Consider the following 26330-nt stretch of genomic DNA (forward strand, 5'->3'; position numbering starts at 1 on the left):
ACTCAGGGAGAGGTTCTTTATTTCATTTTACTTATTTATTTATTATAAAACGGTCAATGTTTTTATTTCTGCTGTAAAGTTATAACCTGGGAGTTTAAATGCACTGGCTCGCTTTTGGAGTCTGCCTCAAGTGGACATTAGAAGAATTGCAGTTTTTGGCCACTCAAATTTTCATCCAGCATTTGCTGCAATTAAGTAAGAGCAATTTGATGGGTGTTTTTAGGTGTACCAGCACAAAATACCTTGTTTGTCATGTTTTTATGTGACGGTAAAGTTTGATAATGATCAGTACTGTTTTGAGTGTATTTAAAAAATATTAAGAGAACTCTTCTTATTAAACACAAAGTCATCTCAAATTGTCTGATCATTCAGGTTTCCTCTCTAACTTTATAGGATATTTTAAAGTGCCTTGACATGACTGTTGTTGCATTAAAAAAAAATTCATAAAAAATGAGTGAAGTAAATTTAAATAAGGGTAAATTTGATTAAAAATAAGAGTCATGCACAGCCATCAATCAGTTAAACACTCCATTGAGACTTTAATGATTTATCTCACTGGTTGCAAACACGCCCCACCCTCCCTCAGATGCCCTCACACTCCTTGTATGGTGCTCTGAGCTCTGCCTCCAGCCTGCCGGGGCCCTCGAGGCTTTGGTTTCTTCAGGGGCTAACTTTATCCCCTGAGACTCATGGGGAATGTGAAGGAGATGCCTACGAGTTATATTTGAATCATCTGACTTCAATAAGACTCCTTAAAGAAAAAAAAAAGAAAAGAAAATTGCAGCGTCTTCCCTCCATCACCGGCCTGTAGGGCTGCGACTGACACCTGCTTTTAAATTTAGTTTGAGTGCTTTCAAGCAGCTGCTTTTCCCGATGACATCTGTCTGCCGCTATGTATCTGTGACTGTATTGTGGAACGCACATGGATAGGGAATTTAAAAAAAAACCTATAAACATAAATGCAGCTCCTCATGACACCGTTTGAAGCTGTAAAACAAAGTACAACAGTGGCGCTCGGTGAGGTGTTGCTCCTGCCTCGTCCTGTTTTCACCCACATTTCAGCTTTCCAGCACCCTCGTTTCTCTGAAGCCCTGCAGTTACTTGGATTTACTTCCGTTCTCCATCTGTCCACCAGGTGTCCTCTAACTACACCATCCTGTGTCTTGTGGGCTACAGGGACAGTGAGGCGACATGTTATCTCATGGCTTCAAGATTAGCGACGATGAAAACGGAAGTTTCAGTTCATCTTTCTTTTCTTTAACCCGTAGACATGTGGGGTCAAATGACCCCACAGGTTGTTCTTCTTCAACATCTTTAAAATGAAAAGTTGTAATATATTCATATTCCAGGTATTCCTCATAAAATATGTTTGTAACATGAGGCCATTTGCATTTTTATTTATTTTTTCGTTAATTAAAAAAAATGCAGTTTTTGTATCACTACCCCACTCTTCCACAAGTGGGTCAGAAATGACCCCAAGCAGTTCCTATGGGATCTTCTATGAAACTTTAATTCTTAGCAGCTCTGACTGTCCCACTTACACTTCTGATGGATCAGGAATTCGTTTTTACACAGTAACATACATGATTTATAGTTTTCTGTGCATTTCAAACACTGTCCTTTCTGATGTTTATTTTTAATATCTAAAGTAATATGGCTGACATGAGGCCAGCTAGGATCCCTGTGGACCTTGCCCTACAAATGATCCAGGACGGATGGGAAGAAGAGTCCATCGGAGGCATTGACTGACATCTCAGATATAGAGGACCCAGACTTTTGCAATGCAATAAATGGTACACATCCAGAGGATGGAACAGCCCCCCCCCCCTTGCAACAATCAGAAACCCCCCAAAAGTCTGAAGTCTCTGAGGAGCAGCAAATCCATGCTGTTCCTGCCCACAGCTGAAAAAAAGCTCAAATCTGAGGTGCTGCTGTAGATGGAGGTTCGTGGTCAAAAGAGGGCGTGTTTGCACCGCTTTTTGCTTTGAGTGGAAGCTCAACAGTGCGAGGGCTCTGCAGCCGTTTAGATCAGACAGACTTTAAATGTTGACTCAATGCAAACGGCCTTTTTTCATGTGAGAGAAAAACTGTGCCTGCATTATGTGCGTATGTCTTTCTTTGTTCTGTTCTGCTATTTGCTTTTGTTCATGGGGGGGAAATAACTTAGTTGAGTGTTCCCGGTTTGTTTTATTTTTACAGCACTTCAGAAAGAATAGATGTTCATTTAACCCCATTTTATTCATCAGATACTTTGTAGTTACTTTACAGACTCAAAGGGACCCAAAGGTTAGAGAAATTAGATTGCTGGTTCATAAGTGCCAGAAACTGCAGTTTTTCTAATGTCCACTTGAGGCAGACTCCAAAAGCGAGCCAGTCCACATAAACTCCCCAAAAAAGTATGTGCCATAAAAAATCTGGGTGGGAAATCAGAAAAGTGACGACTGATTGAAAAGGTTAAGAAGTCTCAGACTGAGCTGCTCGAAATTGCTTTTTAATGAGTGTGTGGATCTATGAAGAGAGCTGAGTAAGGTGTAGCCACCCAGCATGACCAACCTGCTCCCAGTCTGTCACATCAAATACGGGTGTTTTGTCAGATGCTGTTGATGTCTGAGATATATACAAAGGATGCGCCTCACTGTTGGTGCTGTGACACACTAGGTGTAGAAATACTGAGTGCACAATGAGGCAGGACAGCAGAATACAGACCTGTTTTTCAGGAGACTCTGATTTGTCTTCTTTGGTTTTACTTAAGTATGAAGTGATTCAGATAGGTTTCAGAAAAAAACTTTGATAAGGTTCATTATCAGTACTTTGTGAGTACCAATTTGGAGATGTGGAGGTTCAGAAGGAAAAAGAGATTCACCACCAGAAAATCCACCGCTTAAAGAAAAGAGGAGGAAAAACTGCACATGCGCTCGCTGCCTGTCCTGTGGCATTACCTGGACAGCATCCATCTGTCATCATCAGCTAATGCCACCAATCTGCAAAGCAAGCTAAAGAGGCACCAAAAATCCCCTCTAGAAACAATTATTTCAGAAAGGGAGACAATTGTCAGCGTACAGTAGTGTTCACAGTGCAGACATCATGCCACAAACTAGCTGTCAGAAGTACAGCCTTCAGACTGAAGCCATGTTAGATAATGTGGTGTCTATTTTAGATGGATATGAATACAAGTGTACTCATATTTTGATATTGATATTTTGTGTCCTTTGGGCCAAAACCTTTGAAAACTGCTGGGTTAAAATATGCAACAGTTAACTTGTATGTTTAAAAATGATGCTGAAGGGTGAACTTAAATGATTTGGGAATGTGATCGATGTCACTGGAAATTGCAACACGCCAATATAAGGTCACCTTGGTGTGTTTTTCTTAAGTCTGCAGAAAGAACAGTTTTATTCTTTCGGGCCTGATTTTTTAATCCACAGGGATTCATACTTGTAAAACCTCCCTGTCACATGGAAAAAGGACATTTATTGTCATGAATTTTTATTTAAAAGATGATGGCAGCATGATGAGAGAACGTGGCTAGGAGTGGAAAACCTGGTCATGCAGTGTGCTGACATATACAATTTTAATGCAAGTGGGTGTCAGCATTAATCCAGTATCAAGACATAAGGCTGAAATGTTTCTCTTTGTAACCTTCCCACATTATAAAAATCGATTAACATAAATGAGTTTATTATGCTGGGACCCAAACATCCAGGAACACGTGATAAAAACATCATAATAATCGTCTTTCTCTGTAACAGTCTTTTTTTCAAGGTTTTTTTAAATGATTTCTTTGAACATTTTTGAAATGAAACTGCACTTGCATGAAAACACTGCTGAAGGTGTGAATTCCTGCTTCCTTTCCTGTTGCACCGTGTCTGTTACTGCCACCTTTCTTTTCTTTTCTTTTTAAAGTAAATTTAGTTCACGTTATTTCCTGCAGCCATCACTCACTCTTGCATATTAAAAAAAGCTACTGAGGTGATTTTCCATCTCCTCACTCTGCTGAATCAGAAATATCGCTCAGCAGCAGGTCGTCTCGCCACAGGCCTCATGACTGTAACCCAAGCAGGTCCTAATAACTGACCCAGGCTGTAAAGTCATTTGGGTTTATTATGTCCAGCCTGCCGGAGGTCGTCGTAAAAGTTCAAGGAGCACTGTTACATTTAGTGCCTGCTCAAAACCCCATTAACTTTCTCCCATTTGTCCTGGATCCCATATGGCTTCACTTCAGATGGAGAGCAGCAGTTCTCCTTTTCCTCCCACAGCTGCCCACAGCCTCTCTGCACGCTAGTTGTCATAACTGGATGGAAGGTGATGGATTTCTTTTCTGAACTGAGCAGTTTTGCAGTCCACTTTCTTCTGCAAGGAGAAGGATGTTTTTGTATTTTTAATATTGTGAATGTGACAGACTGTTGAACTGGTGTAAATCAGTCAGTCAGAGCAGACAGAACAAGGTTTATCTGATTTCAGACTGTACTGCTGCCTTTGAGAGATGCCGGCTGTAGATACTATGGATATTTAAACTGAGGAAATAAAGCTAAATTAGGTTGTAAGGAAGCACGTGGACAAAACTGTAATGCTTGAGCTGATTAATACCCCTCCACTAAGTACACTTCTTCTTATTATTGGTGCTATCTGAGCCCAAAGTTTGCTGGTTGCTGATTTTATTAAACACATCTATTTACCAAGAGCCTAGAATTCCTTCAACATACATGAAACCAGACTTGGTTCCAGATTAGTCCTCCCAGTTTTATCTATTTGAGTTTTATATGCCTTCGTTAAGTTATTGTCCTTTCAAAAATTTCCAGATGCACATAAACTTTTGGGGTGACTGGGTGCTCTGCAGTCCATCTGAGCCTCCAGTTTGTTATACTCGTGTGATTTTTGCATGCTGTGTCTGCTCGAGGATAATCAAACAATGCCCGGAACTATTTGAAAAGATGGGCACGGGTGCAGTTCAGCTGGACTCGGCACGGTCCACATGTGTTCCCCAGCACGGATCTATGATGCTTCCTCAATGAGAGCTGCTGCAGTAAAAATTGTTTTGTTCTTGATAAATATGTGAGAGGAGAGTGTGTCACCACTTTCATAGCTAAGCCACAAAATGCATAAAAACTAGATTTTTCTAAATCTAGATTTGTTAGAGAATGTGTAAAAATGCACTTGGACTTGGATGGTTAAGTGCCGTGTTAGGACAGGCCACCAGCCTGAGAACCTCTGGTAATTTTGTTTGTGCAAATCTGTTCATAACTTTCTGAGTAATCCCACCTGCAACCATGAAAAAAAGAAAAAAGAAAAAATTGGCTTCACAAGTTTGGCTCAAAAGTATACATACAAGCTCAAATATGTGCATAGGCTACACATAAATCTTTTAATAAGTTGTGCTGAAAGTTGTAATAAGCTAAATACTATAAACTTCCTGTTAAGAAACACAGTGAAAATGTTCAGCTCAGTTCCTGAATCACACACATCTGGAGACCTGTTGGCGGCTTCCTGGTATCCACAGGTTGCAAGCCCGCTGCTAGTGGTTGTTGAAGATGATGGCAGTCGCTGTGAAACTCGCCAGCTGGTTGGGGAATACGCATTTTCCACGGTGATCAGTGATTCCCAGATGATTGTTGGCTTGTCTCTAGGCACATGTGATGCCGACTAGCTACAGGGACTTTTGCACAAATCTACCCGTCACCTAAACCAGCCACATTCTTAACTCTAAGCCTTAACACACCTTACGTGGATGGTACGGCTATCTAGTGATTATTTAATTATGAACGGGGTAGTACAGATTTGGCATCAAAGTAGAACTTTGTTGAGTGATTGTGCTTTTAGCATGGTGAGACATAACATTTAAAGCATCAGCGTAATGACTCATCTTGGCATCATCCAAAATCTAAATCAGTCTGTTTGAAAATACTGGATGGATGGACAAGGAGATTTCTAACATTAAACAATCTCTTGACGGTGAGATTGTCAATGGGTGTTGTCAATGGTTTGTGACATTAACAAGGCTTTTTTTGCTTTTTGCAAAAATATGGATTCTTCCGTTACTACTCCAACAGAGGTCGATTATCTTGTTACCGTAATAATTTTACCTCCTCACTACGTTTGGTACGATCGTAAGCAGAGTCATGTGTAGCCCTACTTTAGCTCCACAAACAGCCAAGATGCAGTTTGTGACACAAACCTTGTCAAACACAAACAAAAGTAAATTATAACACAGATGATGATGATGATGATGATGATGAGTTCATGATGAGGCGAACTGAAGAGGAGAGCGACAGGTGCTGCAAGGGGGAATCAAACGTTGCTTGTGGAGTCCTTCGGTGCTGCAGGCGGGCACTATCCAGGTACGGAGGGAGAAAATGTGGAGCTGTTGGCGAAGTGTAACACTGCTGAATTTTGGAAAGTGACTTAGTCCAGGCTTAGAGTTTTGTGTCTATGTTTACATGATGGGAATTCACCGCAGCTTTAAAAAAAATATAGACTCGTATTTGTTTAAATTGTAGAGTATTTGAAGCCATTATATTGACTAGGTATCTTTAAAATATACAGCGTACACTCTAAAAATAAAAATACAACTCAAAATATTTAATAAGATGAAATCTAATGTTTTGTATTCATTATAAAGACAGAGTTTGAAATACACTAATTTTAAAAATAGATTTTCCAAGCACATCGAGTTTTTGTACAAAGTATCTGTATCGGATCAGTATCGCCGATACAAGACGGAATTTTACTTGGTATCAGATCAGACAGGAAATCAGTGGCATCGCACGTCACTAGTGACTCCTTTCAGACAAATGTAATTTTCCATGAGAACACAGTCTGACAGTTAATATACAATCTTCTAAATGTATTATAATAACAGATAATGTTCTGCCTCTGGATTTACATCTGGAACAAAATGTGCACCATCAGCAAGATGCCACAAATCCTTCGGTTGTTAAAGGCTGATCCAGTTACCTGCAAAATAAGTTTGGTATTCACCACTAATTACACCCCTAATCCAACTAAATACCTGCTGAGAGTCCAGACCACAGCAAGCAGTGTGATATTTGTGGTCTGGCTTATTGAAGCTAATAAAGACGAGTTTAGATGTTCTTTTTTATATAAGGAATTTGTGATGCAGCTGGGTGATGTGCTGCCATGCATGGAACACACAACTGTAAGGAAGCACGCTGTAACACCTTGGGTCCGTCATTACATTGATCACATGTGTCTGTGCTGCCACAACTAACAGCTTAAGCAATAAATGAATCTGGAGAACATTTTTTCAGTTTGTTGTGTGCCCATTATTTCCATTAAATTTGACTGAAAATATCTCATAATTTCCCATAATGCACATCTTTTTTGACTAATCACGTTAGTCCATGAGATATCTCTTGAGTATTCGTGCTAGTTCTCAGTTGCTTCGTATCTAGCTAATGCTTGGGCAGCTGCCATGACTTAACTGTGGCCTTTTTACCAAAAAATGCAATATTTAACCAAGTGGTTTTCATTTGTAAACCTAACCAGCGACTAAAAGCAAGTGGGTGGAAAGAAAAATAATATGCAGTAAAAAAGCAAAGAATTCTGCAAAACACCTTGGTCCTAACGTGCCACAAACAATGGCCTTTTGGGAGGTAAACCAGCAACTTACCATCCTTCCGACCTCCAAACACGGACTTCTTAGATCTCTAAGGCAAGACCATATTCTCCAGGGAGCAAATATCGCCACAGCTGGTGGTGAATCAAATAACTGACGCAACAAAGCATCATTATTGCACCTGGGGGTAAGAATGGCTTGTATATGCATTCTTAGGATATTTCTAGTCCTCTTCTTGGTTTGGTTCTGTCATAGAAATATCATGAATGTTGTTTTTAGTGGCTGGTGGAGACCAAACCTGAGCTACAAAATGTTCTAGTTTTATGAGATGTTCACTGAACTGATATTTCTGATTTCATATTTTATAGAACATTTATATATTTTCTCGATTCTTTGAGGGTATTTTAATTTTTTTCTCAAGCTTGATATTGCTTGCTTGGTTTATCTTTACCTCACTCTGCAGGAATGCATTGTTTCTACTTACTGCTGCTCTAATGAGGCTGCATTCCTCTACCTGAATGCGCTATCACTACTCTCATACATGCTGTTAAGCTCTCAGTGGGGTCTGAGTGCAGTAAAAGCCATCCTGACTAAAGCCCATAAAGGCCTGCAGCTTGCACAACTGAACAAAAACAGAAAACAATGCAAACGGTTTAAATTTACCACCTCCACATGTCACTGAGTCGGTACGGTTCTTTAATACAGCAAAGCAGTCAGTTCTTGTGCTGTTTGAAACACAAGAGACAAATAACCCAGGTTAATTTCTCGAAATAAGTTACTTCAGATTTCATTCTTTAAACAGAATAAAAACTATTATGATGCCATTAGCCTTTTTTCCAGTTGATCAGAGCCTATATGAGTATTTTGTACACAACTTTACCTCTTCAGACAGAACTGATTTATGAACATGATCATTGGTCCAGAGTTTGAGTTAAGTGGAATCTGAGCTGCATGGAAAGCAGTAACATCCCCCCTCTGTTGGACTTACTAATATTTACCAGTAACTATTCCTAAGATGAGGACTTCAAAAAAGACTATATCCCAACTTGGAAAACCAAGAAAAGAAAAACCCATACAGACACACCCACTGGCTTGTTTTCAGTACTTGTTGTTTGTGATGTGTGTGGTGGAGAATGCATTACCACGAACACGCTTTCATGAACGCACCCTGAGTTCTAACTCCTTCCCAAACAAATCTCAAACTAGGGCCTGATGCGAGGCACCTGTGGCTTCTCTCTCTGGTGTTTATGGTATGTAGCTGAAATACATAATTTAACATACCCAAAACAACCTTATACACATTCATGTTTATTTCACTGCCTTTTGTTTTAGCTTTGATCTTTATGTTAGTCAAACAAATTGTACTATATGTGGAATCCCAGAGTGGTTGAGATCTGTGAACCTGTGTGTTGACACCCATTTTTGTTTGGATTGTGCTGGATCCTGGTTAATGCCTTCAAAGATTCACCTGTTTTATTTTTATTTTATTATTAAACCTACTCTTTGTTTTTGTTTGGAGTTAGTTTTATCTCTATCTGTCAGGAAGTTAGCCCTCGTCGCTGAGGCCTCCCACACTTACAGTATGCGGGTAAAGCTACTGGGCCCAGAGTGTAGACTGCACCATCTTGTATAGGAGCTCAGGTGAGTAGTTGGTAGCACTCCTCAGTGCCCTCTGTTTGTTTTAATATATAATTTCTAAGTGTGCGAGTGTGTATCAGTTTGTTGGAAGACATAATTACACACTAAGCAATGTATAGTACAATGTTATTTTTTTCTGCTTAATCTAAAAAAAACAAAAACAAAAAAAACTTACTGTACCTTTAAAAACAAACAAACAGTGCATTACTTTCTATGAGTAATGACCCGGGCACTGTATATTGGATAATCCATGGTGATGAGTATAGATGTACCATGCTTGCTTTGATTATTAGAGAGTGATGTTATGTCGCAGTGGTCCTGCGCCACATGCTCCTGCGACATCTCTGAAAAAATATTAAGAAACATTGTCATATTCATTCTCCCAGTCTGCAAAACACAGACTGAATAAAATTCCCATCACAATTCCAACAAGGGTAAAAAGCTGGTCTGCTTCTTCATGACTACGATGGACTAACTTAACTGTTTAACTGTTTGTAAAACACTCTGTTCCTCTCTTTAAAGTTTGGGTTCACTACCCTAATGTTCTAATCTCATGCCAATGTCCCTGACCACCATGCAAAACTGAAAAGGAATGTCAGCCAAGGGAACCCCACAGTGTCCGAAGCTGAGAGTTCAGGATCTATCTCTTCTATGCCCCATGGCGCTTTGCCACCCAGCTGAATGAAAAACTACAGTCTCTGCAGTTTATCCTGACTAAAAAGGTTTCATTATGAGCTGGGTGTCAGCAGATCTCTGCTGGCATGGAAACTTGTCTTTATTTACCACCACAGGCAGAAAACAAAGTGATCATGTTCTTGAGTAAAAACACCTCAAGGGCTTAAAAATGGGCCTAATATCAGGTTTATGTGTGATACCTTCACACAAACCCTTCAGAGAACTGAGGCGGTATCATCCAGAAGCAGATGTTCACTCCGTCATCTTCAGCCTTAGATCTTTTTTTCTTTTTTTCGGATCATCTTTCCCCTTGTCAGTTTGTTTCCACGGTTTAATCATCTGAAGAATCTGAAACCCAATGCCTCCACAGATATTCACAGCTGTACAATGAGTTGCTGTGGGTGTGGGGATTTACAAGTTATTTCTGCAGCTTGTGCAAGGATTCATGTGGGTCAATGCGATGTAAATTTTGTGCATAGGAAATGTAGCTATTCACGAGAGTCCAGTAGTCGAGTCACATCAGTAGACTAATTCTGGAACAATCAATTCCGGGTTCTCTCAGGGAACTCATTGCTGCTCCCAGTCCAACAAGACATGCTTGTTAGATTCATCGTTGATCCAAATTTGCTGTAGGTGTGAATGATTCTGTCTCTCTGTTAGTCTTGTGATAGACTGGCGACTTGTCCACGTTTGTGGGTGGATGGCTACAACATCCAGAAATCTATGCACCCAAACCTCCCAGCACATTTTTTTTAGTCGGCGCTGATTGTTTTGTTTGTAAAATTTTCGACTCCAACTGGAAAATAAAAGAAAAATTGAACCCACTGAAGTCAAAAAGGCCTCACATGTTGAATTTACAACCTGAAAAATATGACATCTCACTTATATGAAATCCAGTGCTTCCCGATTGCTGTTCTCGAATTTCTTATGATTGAATTCCCGTGTTAAACTCATCTGTCAAGGAGAGCCTGGGGTTGATAGGTTTTTTTGGTGTCAGGTGAGGAGATCTCAGATTCGCTGCCTAGCCCTGAGTGGGAGGTGATGAGAGCAGCCCTGGCACTGGATAGCAGAGAGGTAGGAACACATTCTGGGTTGCAGGTTAACACTCCCTGAGCTGGCACGACCCCTGCAACTATTGGGTCAACACATCTCTCCAGTTCTCTCAGAAAGCGGAGAGTTGGCAGTCGGATTTAATCCTGCTTCTGTGAAAATAAGCAGATTTTTTTTTTTTTTTTAAATCTCACAGCCCAAAAAATCTGCAGGATTTGTAGTACTTTTTGAAAAAATAACTAATTGTTTTGGCAGAGCGAGCTGTATTATATTATTTATGTTAGAAATGACTATTTTGCTCATCTGCTTTTGAAATGTTAAACATTTACCCTGCTTTCAGTCAATCATGTTCAATTAAGAGACGTCGATAAGGGTATACAGCTCTGCTTGTATCTTGGTTGCCTGCTGCTAGTTCGCTTTGACAAATATGCCGTCTAGAAAAGCCGAGTAACATTAGACAAGACATGAGAGGTACACACATTACAGGAGATTTTCAGGAGAAATTGCAGGTTTTATTGTGGAAATTCAGAATGGGTAGACACACTGTTGCCATTAAATGTGGACGTTCAAATGTTCAAACTTGTTCCTTTTGGGAACAACACAACAAAAATGACTTCTGTCCTTTTCCCTTAAATATTTCTGTAAAAGTACTTTCATAATGAAAATCTTAAGAGTAAGCCAGCAAGCCATGAGTTTACCTTTGCAAATCATGCTGTGAGAACTGCTTCTGATACTGAATCCAGGTGTGACATCTGAAAGATATTTTACCTCTAGAGTGTAAATCTAAATGGACCAATGGCAGGTCGATACCTGGCAGAACCAGATAACCTTCAGAAATACAAAACAGCACAGCTCAGATTTGTTTGCTTTGAGCTGAAAGTGAACCAACACAGAGAGAGGGCTGTGTCTCTGCTGATGGATGGAAGTGTTTGTTCTCCAGCGAGGAAGGTGGAGGCGATAAAACACAGCTTCCTGTGTCTGTGAGCGGCTTTGTACAATATTATCTATAAGATATTCAGCTGTACACTTCCAGCGTGGTATGCTGATGGTAAATTTTAATTTAATAATGTAAATATCAGTCTGATTTTAAAAAATGCACAAGAAGTAATATCACCAATTTGCATGTGCAATCTAGTCCATATTAATCATAAAATAGATTTCGGTTTTTATTGAAATTTATATTTTTGCAGGACTTATTGTGTCTGAAAAACAATCAAATAGGAGATATACAGTAGGAATGGACAACCTCTCCTGAGGTGATCCACCTTTAAAAAGCTGCAATACAAGCTTCCAAAATATGTTTAAAAGAAAAAATGTGAGCTGCTTTGCTTCTTTTGTGGTCTCCCTGTTTAGACGACAAAGATGATGTTCTCAGACTTGAAATACACTCCATGGCCTGTTCATTAGACACACCTTTTGATAGTACTAGTCCGGAACCCCTTGTTCCTTCAGAACTGCCTTAATTCTTTGTGGCACAGATTCAGCAAGGTGCTGGAAATGTTCCTCAGAGATTTTGGTCTATTTTGATATGATAGCATAGCACTTTGATGCACATCCATGATGTTAATCTCCCATTCCATCACATACCAAAGGCGCTCTATTAGGTTGAAACCACACCCCCGGTGGTCTGAACTGTTGATACAAGGCAGGGTGCATCCATGCTTTCATGTTGTTTACACCAAATTCTGACTCTACCATCTGAATGTTGCTGCAGAAATCGAAATGTCATCAACCCACTGAGTTTTTCTCCAGTCTTCTATTAGCCAGTTTTGGTGAGCTTCTAACTCTAGCCTTAGATTCCTGTTCTTACCTGACATGTGTGGAACCTTGTCTGGTCTTGTGCCGCTGTAGCCTGGACCTGGTCTGGTCTTCTGCTGCTGTAGCCTGGACCTGGTCTGGTCCTGTCTTCTGCTGCTGTAGCATGCAACATGTGTGTTCAGAGATGTTCTTCTGCATCTTCTTCATTGTTATGAGTGTTCGCGCTACTGTTCCCTTACTATTGGCTTGACGCAGTCTGGCCATTCTCCTCTGCCATCGAGACCCACCCAGAAGTCGGCATATCAGTCTTAAAGCACTTCTTAAAATGTTGGATAATTGAAATAGCAAAGAGAGATGTGATAAATGTGACAATCAACTGTCACATGAATGCTATTCTCATAATGTTTGTTGGAGAAAGTCTATTTTACTGTGGAGAACAAATGTCTGACTCACAGCTGGATGTCCCCACTTGTGTAAATCATCCACATGAGCTTCATTTAGTTCTACAGAAACCACAAAAGTTCAGCCCTGGCATCCTGCTGTGAAACGAAACACTTCGGGCCTCATGCAAGTCTTTTTTTCTCTTTCTCCAGCAATGAAATGGGAAAGATTAGAAATCTACCAACATGCTGCTCCACCGCAGGGAGAATTAATCTACAGCTCTTACCACAGAACATCACTCCAGAGTCCAACACTCACATGCTTGTAGAGAGAATTCTGACTGAAACTGATGGGGAAACACTCGAACACTTCACCACAGTTTATTAATGGCTCCACTTCTTCCAGTAAGCTCTTGTGTTGAATCCGTTCCACAGCAACAGTTGGACTAAAACATTCTGTGGATGTAAACTATACGCTCAGAGTTCTAATAAACATAATATATAAAAGATGAATGTAACCACTCTAATGCCACAGATTGTTTGAAGTCTGTTATGAACTTTTGAGATTTTACCTTCATCTGTTTAGCGTCTAGAGACTGAATGTAATGAATGAAGCCTGTTTCCCTCCTACAGTAACAACTTTATTGGCTACAATGGACCAATGAGGTTGGTTTCAGTAAACCTTGAAACTACCCAATGAGACCTTAAACTATACTGGATGTAAAAGACGCACCCCACAACTCCCTGTGTTGGCACGAGTGTCAGTTTAAAAAATTGAGTCATCACCTTAACTTGAAGCACAAACAAAATCCAAATAGATGAATCGTTAAAATAAGAAAATAAAAAATTGAGATGTAATCTTGCTTTTTTTTTTCTCATAGCCTACAAAACCAGGGCTTCCTGTACTGAATTAGACTCTTTGAAAAACAGAATTAAAACTAATTAAAGCACATTAATCATAGAGCTGTTATAAAGTGGAAAACTATAGGCTCAAAAAATTTGTACTGGGCATTTTAAAATGGCACAGTGTACAGAGAAAGACTCTTTGAGGCAGCTTCAGGTGGCAGTTATAAGTGCAGTTTTTAGCACTTGGAGGATTTAGTATTTGGAGCCAGTTTACTGAGAGCATTAATCAAGGTTAATGAAGCACTGTCTTCTCATGCATTTCTTCTGGAGACCAGAGGATGTACACACCGTTTCTCAAAGAAAAAAAAACTGGCCTTTTTTCTTCTTTAAATTTTTTTCAAGGCTTTGGGTTTCAAGTCTCAGTAGATGTAAGTTGGCAAAAAACTGATCTGTTTTTTGGGGGAGTTGTTTTGTTTTACAGTGTGCGAGTGTCAAGGTTGTTCAGGTCAGTCACTTCTCTGCTCAGTTTTATGAGCTTGAGCATGAAAGGGGGCCGCCACACCATGAATTCCCTTCCCAGAATGCCCTTTTGTTTGACGTGCCACTGAGTAAGATCTGCTTGAGCTGGTAACTGTAGCAACAGCGGTGTGTTGTAAATGTGTGAGGGTTTTGAAGAAGTGGGCGAAGACCAAAACGTAGAGTTTGTTTGTCTGAGTCTGAAGGGCACACGGCTACGAGTTCAGCCGGAGTGGACATCACAGTCCAGACGAAGGTTACAATGCCATCATTATTTCCACAATTGGAAGAGTTTTTTTCCATTCAAGGGAAAAATGATTCTTTCTGTATTTTCTCTAATCATGTCTTTCGCACTGTTAATTACACAATCTTGTGGCACTGTTTCTTCTGTAGCATTAAACCAATATTTAAATGAGCGCAGTAGATGCAATGATTTAAAATTAAAATAAAGTATTGACAGTATATGTTAAGGTTCATGAAACCTCTGTATCCTGTCAGCAATGAACAGTAGTTTGAGAAAACCTTTTTCTGAATAAAGGGCTTTTTAATTAAAAAGGCGGAGTTGAAAGTACACTTGGAACAATCGGCTGTATAGCTGTCTGCAACTGAGGGTCTCATGCACCCACATTCTTTCTTGCCATCCACATTCATCTCATCGCTCGTAGTGATTCTCCTTTAAGGATCATGGATACATGTTGAAATGAAAGAGAGTGGGCACATGTAGTTTACACACAAACTTTGTGGCACAAAAGTTTTTTTTCTTATTAATCCTGTGTGGCTGCTTTTACAATCAGAATTATGATCTGAATTCACTGCTGTGCCAAACACATTTTGCTTTTCCAAGATCATAAATCCTCTATAGGCTCCTCATGTATTCAATTCCATTTGTTATTTTAGGTATTACATTATTTGTGGTATAAAGTATGAAAATGTCTAAGAAAGGTCAGGCAGGGAGGGGTGGGGGGGATAGGAGATGATATTAAAAGCATAGAGTACGAACAGAAATGCACAATATTTTGGCAACTGCCGCACCTACAAGAAAAACAAACATACAGCACCTAGAATACAAAAATTAGAAAATGCACAGGCACATAAGTTCTTGTCGTGTGTGTGTGTATGTGTATGTGTATGTGTGTGTGTGTATGTGTATGTGTGTGTGTGTGTGTGTGTGTGTTCGTGTGTGTGTGCGCCCCCCCCCCCCCCCCAGGAGCCAGAGGCAGAAGAGATGTCTCCAGGAGAACCAGGCCATCCAGGGCCCCTAAGAGTACTGGAGACACACACACACACACACACACACACACACACACACACACACACACACACACACACACCAGGTATTTTGTAGAGGGCACAGCAGTCGTGGCAGTTACGCATTTCAACTTTTTTTCTCAAAATAAATTTTTGACTTTAATCTCAAAATTTCAACTTTATTCTTGAAATGACAAGCAAAATATTTTCTTTTTCTTAAAGTGGCCCTAATACTCTGTACCTGTGAGACCAGGGAGCTGCAACTTAGAGGATCATAACAGTCATGGTTAACAGATTGACAGCTTTCAGTGTAGACTTAAATTAACAGACAATAAACCACCCGTGGTATTTAAAAGGTGGATGTTCCCCATTCCTCAGCAGACTTTACCATGACCCCTCCACAGGTTCTGTGACTGTGAAGAACAGATCCACTCCAGGGCGGGAATCCACATCAGTTCCAAGATGAATCGTCTGAAGCCAAAACACTTTTTCTTTTTTCCCTACATTGTAAAGAAGTTTATTTCTCCAGTGAAGTTGGACATTTTAAAACTCGAGTTTATTGAAATTGACTCTTTTTTTTGGAGTTGGCCTCAAGTGGCAGCTCATGAAATTGCAACACTGCAAGTTACCTTTTTGTAATACCAGAGAATATCACCTTTTGGGCACGTCATCCAGCCTTATCACCTTTCTGCAGAATAGTTTCCTGCTTTAGTGCTGGTGGACAAAAGTCACTAGAACATTCAAGTATAGTATGTAAACCAAACAAAACTCCTTGCATCCATAGAAGCTGTATTTGTCTCCAATATCAGTACTTTTGTGTACACTTTTTATTATATTCCATGTTTTCTTCTGTGATAAAGTGCTGTTAGGGCATTTGGAGGGGGATTGAAATGTTGGGGAGGAGTTGAGGATGTTTCAGTAGTGAATATTTTGGGGGGGCTGATGGTGGGGTGTTGAGGGTATCATCTTTCATACCCCCTCGGGGGAGACCACATGACCCAGAATAACAGGGAAAGGCAGCGAAGAAAGAGACGAAAGAGAGAGATGTTGGGCCCTGCTGCTCTGAGCTCTTCAATGAAAACCACATGTAGGACAGAGGGAGGGGGGTGAGGTGTGTGTGTGTGTGGGAGGGGGGGGGGGGAGTGTAATGACTAAAAACCCAGCCTCTGAGAAAGAGAGAGAGAGATAGAGGAGGGAGTCCCTCTGAGCCTTGCTGACATTCCCAACCAGCACTGCAGGGGAGAGCACTGTGGTGAGATTTACAACAATAAGACAGTGTGTGTGTGTGTGAAGAGTCTTTAACAGTGTATCACACACGCTCTCTCTCTCACTCATTCTGAGCTCTGGGCTTTGATACGGCTGCAGGACAGACAGCTGCCTTCACTGTCGATTTGGAACAAGAGGAGAAAGCTAATCTCAGCGGCCGGTGTGGTCTGTTTTATTTCTACCACAGGGAGAAAAGAAGATTTCCAAGCAGCAGAAGAAGCAAAGAAGCGAAAGCATGTCCAACGCTCTGGTGAGGAGAAACTCCAGCAAACAGGGTTTACAAAACCTGATGAGGTATGTGGTCGATCCGTTTTTCCGTTCGTGTTGCTGGTTCCTGTTTGTTTCGCAGAGAAAGAATCGGGTTAATATTTAAACACCACACAAACACACTCACATTTCACTCACTCAGTTCTTCATTCTTTTTCTGCTTCAGTCAATAAACAGGACATGTGAGGTTTTCCCGTAAAGCTCTGGAGCATGACTGAAGGGTTTCATATCAGCACATCAAGATAAAGAGTGTGTGTGTTTGTACTGTAAACATAATGGGAACAGTGGGATTACTGGGAGTGTTTTGGGTCATGCAGGGTTTTGGGGGGATTTAGGGATTTTGAATCGCCTTACCTCCTTTCAGTGTACCTAAAAAAGAACAAAGGAATCATATTAAAATCTACTTTGTACTCTATTATTTTCTATTAAAAACACACTTAAAAGGAAATGTAAGACTGTAAAGTGTGGAGGTTTGAGGCGAGCCCCACGCCCAGGGCTTCTCTGTTTCACCAAGAAGGGAAGTGGTGTCAGTGACCAGTGTCAGAGTTGAAAGGTCACCTGAGTCAGTCTTTTGTTTTCTGGGCTCGTACGGGTGGCAGCACGTCCTGTCTATTGGGAAAGATTTTGTTTTTCATCCTGTGTGAGGTTCCAGTGCGACTGTGGTTTTTAACAGAGATGATAACGCACGCTCACATGCTGAGGTACTCACGCGGTAGAGGGAGGATGTTTTATCTTTTTTTATCCCTCATAGACATAAATTATTGGCTGACTTGGCTTTCAGTTTTGCCACATCTGTACAGATGAGTTTTAAAACAGACGGTTTGAATTAAATAGGAGGTAACATCCTTCAGAGCAGTTGGTGCACCACGGAAGCTGCGAGGGAAACCAAAGTAAAGACAAAACTTTACATCATCCAAAACGGTCTCTGCAGCGACTCAGGATAAAGTCAGTCATGACCCATATTAACGAGTGTTAGCTCAGTCCATAGAGGTATCCTCTCAAGCAAATTTGAGATCCAGCTCTTTCATGCCATGTTTTATATTCACATTTAGGTGGATTTGTTTTAATCTTGGTCATTTCAGCGTAACCTGTAAGCATGTGTGACTCTTAACTTTGAGAATGTGTCACTCTGGGATAACAGTATTGCTCAACTAATGAATTCCCAGTGGAGATTATGCATTTTGCATCTGTTTGGGTCCACTGTGATCTGGATTGGGTTTACAATCCTTGCATGTATTGATGACTGTCCTCAGGTCTCTAGTGTTTGAGCTCCATCTGTGAACGCTGGAGTTTGAGTAGGTGTTTCTGTGTTGTAAAAGTCCCAGTTGTGTTTGTTGAAGTCGTGTAAGGAAATGCATCATATGCTTGACAAATGTCTGAACTCATCTCTCTATTTGGAGACTTTCCATTGACTCAAAGTTTCTCCACAGAGAACTGATGCATGTATTTGTCATAGACTGTCCTGACATTGCTGAGTATTCACTTACGAGCGTTCGTGGTGCCTCGGCGACTCTAGAGGTGTCGTAATCAGGGGGCTCAGAGTAAACCTCTGAGTCACAGTGAGAACGGTATTCAGGCTTTGTTTATGCACAGATAACAGCTGGAGGAGGCAGTGTGTCACTCTGATTCAGTCCACTTAGCAGATGTCCTCAGTCTGGGGAGCTGACGGAAGCAATGACGTAATACCAGAAAGACTGCACAGCTCAAAATTGAAGGTGCAGTGATTCACTTGGCATTTTTGTGTCTTTTGTTATCAAACAGGTCAGTTTCATCCAGACTGTTTAGACATTTCTTGAGTTTTTACACCAGTGTCTTCTTCCAGATACAAATGTGTTCTCCTGTTATTTGATCTATAATCATTTCAGAGATTCCCACATATGTTTTAGGAATTTATTAACATTCGAGTGACTTAAAGTGAGTCAATTTATTCATGGAAAACATTAACTGATTAGCTTAGATCAACTTAACATTCGTTGGCAACAATCTGAATCAATCTTTTGTTTTGTAGATAGGTAACACTCACAGACTGTATATAAAAGAGTCATTTTTAACTTGAGCATCATGGTCACATTAAAAATGGGATGGACGTGATGAGCAAAGTGTGCGACTGAGAAAATGAACGCATTCCACACTGATTGGCTGGTCATTGGCCAGTGAGCTTACTCGTGATAATATATTTTTGACTGATCATAAATTTCATAACAAATTTATTATCAAATAACTTAAATTGGAAGTATTTATTGACGACAGTACAACCAGAAGAGTCGCCCCCTCTGATCATTAAAGATAAATCAAAGTTCTTCCCTTTTAAAATCTGATAGCAACATCTTTTGTACAGTCTGTGTGTGCACCTTCAGTCAGCACAGGGGTGGAGCGCTTGTTTATGCAAACATTTTACTTTTGTGCCCTCTTAAAATTCTCTTAAACAGAAGAATCTAAAAACATGAAACTTCTGGGACAGTTTATTCAAAAATCTGGCATGCACAATTTGGAAACTGATGTTACATTGCCAAGAATGAAGCAACCAGACCTCCCTCCATCCATTTTCTTAACCTTCTGTCCAACTCAGGATTACTTGGGCATGAGCTATCTCATAACAATGAATAGTCTTTATAGTGTTTTCCATGTTTGTTATATAAAGATAAGCTTAAAACGTTTAAGTTTAAAACAAACAAAAAAAAAGTCTTTGTATGCATAGAAACAAAACTGAAACTCAATCAAAAGCATGCCAGGACTACAGGCAGTGACATCACCCAGACCAATCAGAAATGCAAGCTCTGCAGAGACTTCTCCATAATGTCCCTTTTCAGTGGCACTAACACTAGATGTGTGTGATCAGAAGAACTCAAAGAAAAGGTTTAATCTTAAAAATACCTGTGTAATAAGCACGTAACATAGCTTAAAGGAACAACCGATTGGCGTGAGGGGAAAACATTGTCGATGCCACGCGAGCAAACCTCTGAAATATTTTAGCTTTTCTCCTCCACCTGAGCAGGATTGGTGTATCTGACAAGCTGACACTGTTTACTAGATACAAATATTATTTCACGATAGATCTCAACAGGGACACAAACACAGAATATGTCATCAGTGTGAGCTCAAATCATTGGATCGGGTCGAGGCAGGCAGTTGATCTGTTTTTAATCAGCTCTGCGTGGGAGACAAACACTGCCCTCCTCCTGCCAGCTTGGTGGGGCCTGGCTCAGCCCGCAGCAGTGATGTCACCCAGGAGGCATACCTGCCTCAAAACAGCCTGAGTGCTGCGACCTCTGACCTTCGAATCCCCCACACTTGGGTGGGTTTCCTGAGTGTTTATGGTGCAGGGAGATAGAGCGAAGAATGTTTGGAGGGAGTTGGAGTGGCGTAAGTTGCTGAGTGATGGGGGCCCTGAACTCTCCCTCCCTCTGCTGGTTGTCCTCATTAAAGGGATGGAGGGAAAGTAAACACAGCGGGGCTTCCTGTTTCCAGGGGTCGTATCTCTGAGAACAGATGACAGGTTTTCATCGCTCTCACTTCAGTAAACATCGAATGATAGCCTAAAAACCCAGGAACCAAAAACGTTCCTGCTATCTGCCCTCATGTGAGGGCAACATCTGTTTTTTCAGCTTATAAACTGCACCCATTATTGTAAATTTAAATTTGTTAGGAGCCATTTGTAGCATCACCTAGGTTTTAGTTCCCTTGGACGTTCAATATATCAATGCGGTCTTTTGACGAGAACTATACCTGAAAGTAGCAGAGAGTTGTCTGTGTTAATCCAGTCACAGCCTTAAAACACCCCAAAACTTCCTTTTACATCTAAATTTAGTTGGAAAAGTAAAAAAGGTGGAAAGTACTGTTTTTAGATTATTACAGACTTGAAGTTTACATACTGAGCAATTTTCTGTTGGTCTAAAAGTTGAGTTATCAGAGTATGTGTGTCAAGGGTGTAAGTTAGAAGGGAACAGAAAGACATGTTCAAGGTTCAAGGTTCAAGGTTCTTTATTTGTCACATGCATAGTTATACAAGTATAACACACAGTGAAATGTAGCCTGACACGCTCCTCGACATGTGCAAAAAAATAAAAAAATAAAAAGATCTGGTAAGATCTGGTTAAAATAATAAAATATATATTTTGTTTACAGCATAAAAAATGTATCCTGATCAGGGGAAAGAATAATTCAAAGAAAACTAAGCACAATAAAGGTCGATTCCGCAGTTCGCAAGCTCCGCTTCCGCTAAACACAGTGAAGCAGCAACAGTCAGCCATCCTAATGTACCAGGGGTGTCTTTATGCATTTTTACAACGGGACTTACCCCGCGAGGGTAATTAGGGAAAGCAGGGGGCGGAGTCTCTCCAGGAGAAGATCCAATAAATACAATAAGAACATGCAACACTAAAATACACTCAACATTAAAACATAACAAAGCATTCAACACTAGATAAGAAATCCTTCTTCCCCGGATGATGTGTATTATTTATATTATTGTAGGGTCTTAACCTTACAGTATAAAGCACCTTGAAGTAACTGTTGTTGTGATTTGGTGCTACATGCCAGTGGATGGTGAACTTTTACACGTGGAGCCATGGGCTTCATTTTTATTTTACTGTTAGCAGTAAAATAAGTTCACGGTCACACATGTATGCAGTAAAAACATCTCATGTGTTAAATTCCATGGAAAATGTTAGAAAAGTTCCATTTAAGGTAGACACAGAGAATAACCTTTTAATTTCTCAGGATAAATCTTGTAATTTTGAGACATGAATCACTCAAGTAATTTGAACTTTGTTAAAAGTCCACCCTGACATTTTCACATGGAAAAAGCTTTCCCAGCTTCTCTGTTCTCAGGCCACTCACCTCTCCGCCTGTTGCTTTTTTGTTTTCTGCCTCTTTAATGTAAAATAAAGGTTTGGATGCAATCAGATACACAGTTTGTGTTTGTTTGTTTGGGGATAGATGGTCTTGCTGGGTTCCGGATTTGTTTGGATTCTCATGGAGCGATCGCACAAGATTCTGTTTTCCACTTTTGCTGCGTCCCTGTGTTCTTTTAATTTTCCATTGATCCACATTTATAGAATAGTTTATAGAACATTTATAGAATGACAAACTTTTGCTTGAAGTTACTTTTTTGGGTTACATTTTACTGGCAGGAGCTTTCTCACTCGCCCTCTCCTTTAAAGCCTGTGTGCAAGCAAACCTGCAGGATTCCCAGACTTCGGGGATAAGTGGTCTGTTTGTGCTCTGCATGGGGGGGTTGGACACCCAGAGATCCAGCCATAACATGGTGATTACTGTCTCTGGCGATGTTGCTGGAGTTCTAATCGAGACTATTTGTGTCTGACTGCGGGATGATTTGTTCCACTTTTTTACTGCAATGCAGAAATATATCTTCTCTTATCTCTTTGCTTTATTTTCAGTTGGCATTTATTCTGTCATCACTAACTAAGAAACTAATTAAAATGCCTGAAACAAAGAAGAGAGAAAGCACTTACCTTACAAAACACTGTGCAGAATCTCAGTTATTCAGAAGTGCTTTTGAAGCTGCCGGTCTGTCTGTAGATTTCTTCAAATTTAAAATAATCATTTGTTTTGAACTAAAGAAACACCTGCAGGTCCAGGTGTCTTTGACTGAACCTTTTCTGAATGAAAAGATACCAGAATAGAGCTGAGGACATTTGAATCACTTGAATCAGGACATGGCGGCTCTGTTTCTAGTTCGAAAGAGATCTGGCAGCTCTAGCCTGTTTAATATTCTCCTCCAGGGACAGTGAGTGTCATAGGTTTATTGATTCAAGAGCCCCAGGCTGGAACAGAAATATTTAGGCACATTTTCCTTGTCAAAAATGTTTGAGCCGTTGTCATGGTGAGGAACAAGAGGCACATGTGCTTCAGATGCTGCAATCCTCCATTTAAATGCACAAAGAAGCATAAAGTTTATTTCCTTGGTTTCCTCTCTTTCCCTGGACACAGTTCTAGAAATAAATTCAGTACAACCCGTTTTATGGGTACCAGGTAATGATGCAAGGTTTTGGAAGGGAATTAATACAAATAACACACTACAGAGTCTACTGGCATGCTATTGCCCCTGTAGTTACTATAGCAGTGATCTAAGCAAAACATCAAGGTAACATTCTGATGTTGAACAGGGGCAATGATTACTGTGTTTGCATGCTATAAATTTAGTGCAGCTGTGGCTTATGGTTTGCGGGATTTAGGTCCTGATTTAAGCACCGATTTAATGGTAAAATTAAGAATTTAATGATGTTGCTGGATGGAAAAAATAAGAGGATCACCAGAGATCACCAGTTTATCCAAAGTTGAATGTATACTGGTAACTGTTGTTCATCTCTGAGAGCCCTTTAATGTATATAATTCAGTTCCTAGTCGCTGAAGACTTATTAAGACATTTGCCAATATGTTGGAGTTCTCACCTGCTGATGCCACTGCAGGAAAAAGTTTGGATCATCACATCAATTTTATTGTTTGGAGAAAATAAAAAATAAATTATTGTTGGAGTTCTTGCACTCCAACAAGGCAGATGGCCGGCTGTAATATTGTTGAGGCTTTAATTAAACACTTGTTTCGTTAAAGTCACAATATTGTTTCAAATTGTCCATCAAGCAGGAACTCACTGTGTGAAAGTTGATGGGTGCAGCTGAAACTGGATTACTGTTGTGCCCCAAGGCTCTGTGCTGGGACCACTATCAGTTTCAGTGTTGGGGTCGTTAATCAAAAAGTGTTACGCATTAATCAGTACTTAAAGTAATGCAGTACACCAAAGAAAGTACTTTGTTACCTTATTTTCTTGTTTCTCTTTAAAATGACCTGAAATGTCACCTAATTACCAGTTAACAATAAACACCTGTGGGTACGGTTCCACTCACAACTTTCCCTAATGAGTATACAGAATATCTTTCTTTGAAGGCACAAAGCAAAGTTAAAAATCAACACAAAGCAATTCCTGCAGTAATCACATTACAGGTACAATCCGTAGCATAAACAGAGTGTTCCAGTGTTGATGTTAAATGTGTTGAAAATATTAATTTTAAGCAATCCGTTTTAATAAAACAGAAATGTTTAACATGATGTCAGTGAATTTGGAGTCTACTTAGAGGAAACGTCACGTAGATGCAAACATTAGTTAAGCCAGATGTCACTGTTATGTTTGGTTTGCGCAAACTTGGGCTTGTTTTTCACTAGTAGTCCATTTCTCAGACCTCTGAATGAATAGATCATCTGTAAAATCATCTGTTTTCTTTCCTATGAAACCGTTGATTGCCCTACCAAAGAATTTGTTCTGACACGAGCACATTGACTAAGTGACTGTGACACTGTAGCATTAGTGCCCTGTCTCTTGCATAGAAACAAAGGGAAAACAACACTGATATGTATTTATTGTAAAGATAAATTCTAAACTCTTTTATCACCACTTTTCTAATATATTTGATACTTATGTTTGAAATAACGATTTGCTTGATTGATACAATTTCATGCATGTCATAATTTTTGTGTGACATGTGTGTCTATTAGTGTCATCTTGTCTGTATGCATGCACAGAGTATGTAATGCTGATGTCCTGGAGTTTGCTAACCTCGTTAGGACTTCCCTGATGAAACAAATATTTGAAGGTCAGGTTAAGCTGCAGAATCTGTGCTGAGAGGTTTTCTGTGTGACATGCAATCATTATTTCGGACAACACTCAGTTTTTTTTTTTATTTTTTTATAAATGTACCGAAACATTTTTAAGAACAGGTATGAGGTTGAGCTATAAATGCAGACTTGGCAATAATTTCAGGGGTTAAATCATAATACAGTGGAACCCCGACTTACGAAATTAATTCGTTCCCGAGGGTCTTTCGTAAGTCGAAGCACCCGTCGCGCCTTTTGAGTGAACGATAGGCTATCGGCTAATTGCTAACTGCAACAACAATACGTCATTCAAGGGGAACAGCGAAGCGCAAGTACGAAAGCCAAGGGGGTTGTCACATGATTCGGAAGGCATTGTGGGCATTGTCGGCTCAGCCAATCAGAGCCAGCAGATTTCTTTACACGGGCATTTTGCCGTAACACGGGCAGAAATATTGCCGTTAAGTACCTTCGTAACTTGAATTTTTCGTTAAATGGGGCATTCGTAAGTCGGGCTTCCACTGTATTTAAATATCTGGGGCCTCAAATATAAATAACTCGTGTTTGGACAGATGGGGGATATTTCTTCATAAATTCTGTGAACTTTGACCCTGTGGTTCTGTGATGCTCGGCTGCTTCTTCGCTGCTCGTCTGGTGACTCCCATAACTTTTTTTTTCAAATAGGAAAATGGAAATCTTTTCTGTTGTAATTGATCCGCTGTCCTGACTTGTTTCAACACTGCCATGACCTCATCTTGCAAACGTCTTCCCATCATCCGTGCCTGTCCCACGAGGCCTGGCACTCTTTCAGCCTGAGAGCAAACCATGTTATTATGCCACTGAAGCCAGTCAGCCCTGCGATGACAAAGTGTGTGCTTGCGAAAGAGCAGCGGAGGATTTAATACATTAACCTCACTTCTCCTGAGATGAATCCCTCCTTTGTTCTTGTTCCGGTGAAACATGGTTGGACAATAAAGTTAAAGCCTGGACAAGTGCAGACAGGGAGAGCATGGCAGTGTGCAGTTTAGTGACTCTGTTGGCAGGTGGCAAAGCTTTTATCTGGTTTGTGGCTTTGTGTGTCGTGTTTCTGGTTCTTTCTGCTGGTTGCTACAAATGCTGGTGATTACAAAGCTTAGGGTTTCTTTTTCTCTTATTAGATCCGCTAGCAACCGGCTGTGTCTCCAAAACACAAGAAAGCAGTTTATTCTTAAAGAAGCAGTACAGCATTTTGGGATGCGACGATTTTAAGTTTCTTCCCGTTAGAGTTGCATTGGATTAATTTCATCCAAATGAAAGTGAAGTGTACACAGCTGCAGTTCCTCTAATGGCCACTTGAGGTTTTCTCCAAAAGTGAGTCCGTTTTCAAAGACTACCTGTTAAAATGCCAAACTTTACAGCAGAAATACAAAAAATAAATCTGGCTGTAACTAATGCATTTAGATTTCTTGCAGCTGTAGCCAACAGCTGCCTGCTTGGTCTTGCCTCTGGCTGACCTTGTGACCTTT

At 40.3% G+C, this 26330-nt stretch overlaps 1 protein-coding gene across 3 annotated transcripts in view; it reads left to right on the forward strand.

Annotated features, from left to right (window-relative positions):
- Positions 1–9131: 9131 nt before the first annotated feature.
- Positions 9132–26330, forward strand: part of lsp1a (lymphocyte specific protein 1 a) — a 46942-nt gene continuing 29743 nt past the window's right edge. Inside the window, exons 1-2 of one of the 3 annotated variants that reach the window (XM_026172523.1) lie at positions 9132–9214; positions 17138–17244. In XM_026172523.1, coding sequence (XP_026028308.1) covers positions 17186–17244 — 59 coding nt within the window. In that variant the 5' untranslated portion in view covers positions 9132–9214; positions 17138–17185. Of the gene's footprint in view, positions 9215–16860; positions 17245–26330 lie in introns of those variants that run through there. The other 2 variants (XM_026172522.1, XM_026172521.1) reach the window with 2 other exon arrangements.

Source organism: Astatotilapia calliptera, chromosome 7 (genome assembly GCF_900246225.1).
Source record: "Astatotilapia calliptera chromosome 7, fAstCal1.2, whole genome shotgun sequence".
Lineage (NCBI taxonomy): Eukaryota > Metazoa > Chordata > Actinopteri > Cichliformes > Cichlidae > Astatotilapia > Astatotilapia calliptera.